Raw genomic sequence first — 2,446 nt, 5'->3', positions numbered from 1 at the left:
AAAAAAAAATATAAAGAATTAAAAAATAAAAAAAAAAAAATATTAAAATAAATTAATTAATATTTTTTTTTTTTTTTTTTTTTTTTTTTTTTTTTTTTTTTTTTATCTACCCATGGATGTAGCTTGTAAGAGAAATTTTGTTCCTGCTCTGTAACCTCTCGATTGCTTAATGCTACAAAGGGAAAAAAAATAACAAATATACAATAGATTTATAGATATATAAATATATAAATATATATATATATATATATATATATATATATATATATATATATTTGAATTGGTGATATGATAAATAGGAACACTCTTATCTGTACCTGCTATCATCCTCAGTCAATTGTAAAAAGGACATAATAAGAAGAGTACCCATTAAAAATCCACCTATACTAAAAAGTACTAAAGGCATTGGAGCAGTACCAACACTTCCTGGTAATGCTCTCAAAAAGTTTAATATTCCTAAAGGGTTTTTTCCAATTATTGTTATTGCACCAACTAATAATATGTAAGAAATAAATTGTATCAAAAATCCAACACGTAAATTAAAATTCATAAAAAAATCCCAAAATGGCTCAAATTGAGGACCGCGTCCTTCTGGTGCTTCCCCAGGTCTTACAACATAAGTAAAAAACATTTTTCACAAAAATATATAAATTAACGGAATATTATATATATATATATATATATATATATATATATATATATTTAAATTATATTTGACGGTATGGTGTCTTTAATTTTATATAATGCAAAAATTAAGAAAATCAAATATAACGGTTTTAACATATAAAGGTAAGTATATACATAAATATAAATATATAAATAAATAAATCAATATATATATATATATATATATATATATATATCGGAAAATAAATAATATATATTATATTATTATTTCATTTATAAAATATAAAATTTAATTTTATTCGGACAAATTTTTTACTAAATATATACACACATTATACATATATATAATTATGTGAAATTTTTTATTTCTTCTTTTTTCCAAATATATATAAAAAATATATATTTATTGTGTCCACTTTTTTATTTATATAAATATAAATATATATATATATATATATATTTACCAATTTTTATTTATTTAAAATGTAATTAAAAATATATATATATATATTTATATATTTATATGTATATTTTTTTTTTTTTATTATTAAATTTAATTTTATTCTAATGTGTGTTTCTAATAATATAAATATTATATAAATTTTTTTTTAGAAAATAGACGAAAGTGAAAAATGACTATTGTAAAAAATATTTTTGGATACATAAATACATATAATAATATATATATTATACATACATATATATTTATATATATATAATATCTACAAAAGTAAAATATATATACACTCAATAGCGCTAGTTTTTTGTGAATTATATATATATATATAATACTATTTGTGAAATTTTATATATCTTTCTGTGCATTTTTTTTTTTTTCTTTTTTTTGTTCTTAAATATTTTTACTTATTTTATATATATTTTCCAAAAAATAAAATAATAATGTATTAACAAAAAAAAGAAAAAAAAATTATCCTTTTTTGCAAGTCCTTTTTACATATGTGTATACAAATAAATATGTATTATATATATATATATATATATATAATATATAATTTAAATAATAAATTTTTTTTTTTTTTTCCATATATATATTTGTTACACATATATTTGTAGAAACGTTGAGGCCAATTTGCGTAATTTTTACTATTTATTAGTGTTGGTATGCAATATTGGTGCGTATATATTTTAAAGGGAAAATATCATACATATATATATATATATATATATACATACAATATGTATTATATTAATAGAAAATGAAAAAATATATAAATTCAAATATATATAAAAATAGTATATTTTTAATAAAAATAAAAATAAAAATTATTTTATATTTGTATTTATAATATTATATATATATATATATATATATATATATATATATATATATATATATATATTCATAATGTTAACCATTTAAGAAAATATAGAAAAATATCTTTTCCTTTTTTTCATGTTTAAAGTTTATACACCTCCATGATATACACATATATATATTTATATATACCCATTTTAATACTCCTTTATGACATTAACAAGTATATATACATATTAACATATTATCATTAGAAACATAAAAGACCTAAATGTGTGCATTGTAATTTCTTAAATGAATTTTTTTTTTTTGTGTGTATAAATTTTAGCATCTATTATATTTTTATACATATGTATATATATATATATACATATATATATATATTTATTTATTTATTTATTATATTCTGACTTTGTCAGGTCTTTTTTTTTTTTTTTTTTTTTTTCATTATATAATTGAATAATATTTATTATGTTTTTATTTTAATTTTTTTTACCAAAAATAATTTTTTTATCTTTTATTTGTTAATTTTTTTTTTTTTTT

At 15.5% G+C, this 2,446-nt stretch overlaps 1 protein-coding gene across 1 annotated transcript in view; it reads right to left on the bottom strand.

Moving 5' to 3' along the window:
• Positions 1-631, bottom strand: part of PRSY57_1322700 (glideosome associated protein with multiple membrane spans 1) — a gene marked incomplete at both ends in the record, with an annotated part of 1,674 nt that extends 1,043 nt beyond the window's left edge. The window contains 2 exons of the mRNA XM_012909163.2: positions 111-172; positions 318-631. Of these exons, the coding sequence (XP_012764617.1) occupies positions 111-172; positions 318-631 (376 nt within the window). The remainder of the gene's footprint in view (positions 1-110; positions 173-317) is intronic.
• Between the last annotated feature and the right edge of the window lie 1,815 nt (positions 632-2,446).

Source organism: Plasmodium reichenowi, chromosome 13 (genome assembly GCF_001601855.1).
Source record: "Plasmodium reichenowi strain SY57 chromosome 13, whole genome shotgun sequence".
Classification (NCBI taxonomy): Eukaryota; Apicomplexa; class Aconoidasida; order Haemosporida; family Plasmodiidae; genus Plasmodium; species Plasmodium reichenowi.
Note: the sequence above shows the minus strand (reverse complement) of the source record. Positions and strands in the feature narration are given on the sequence as shown.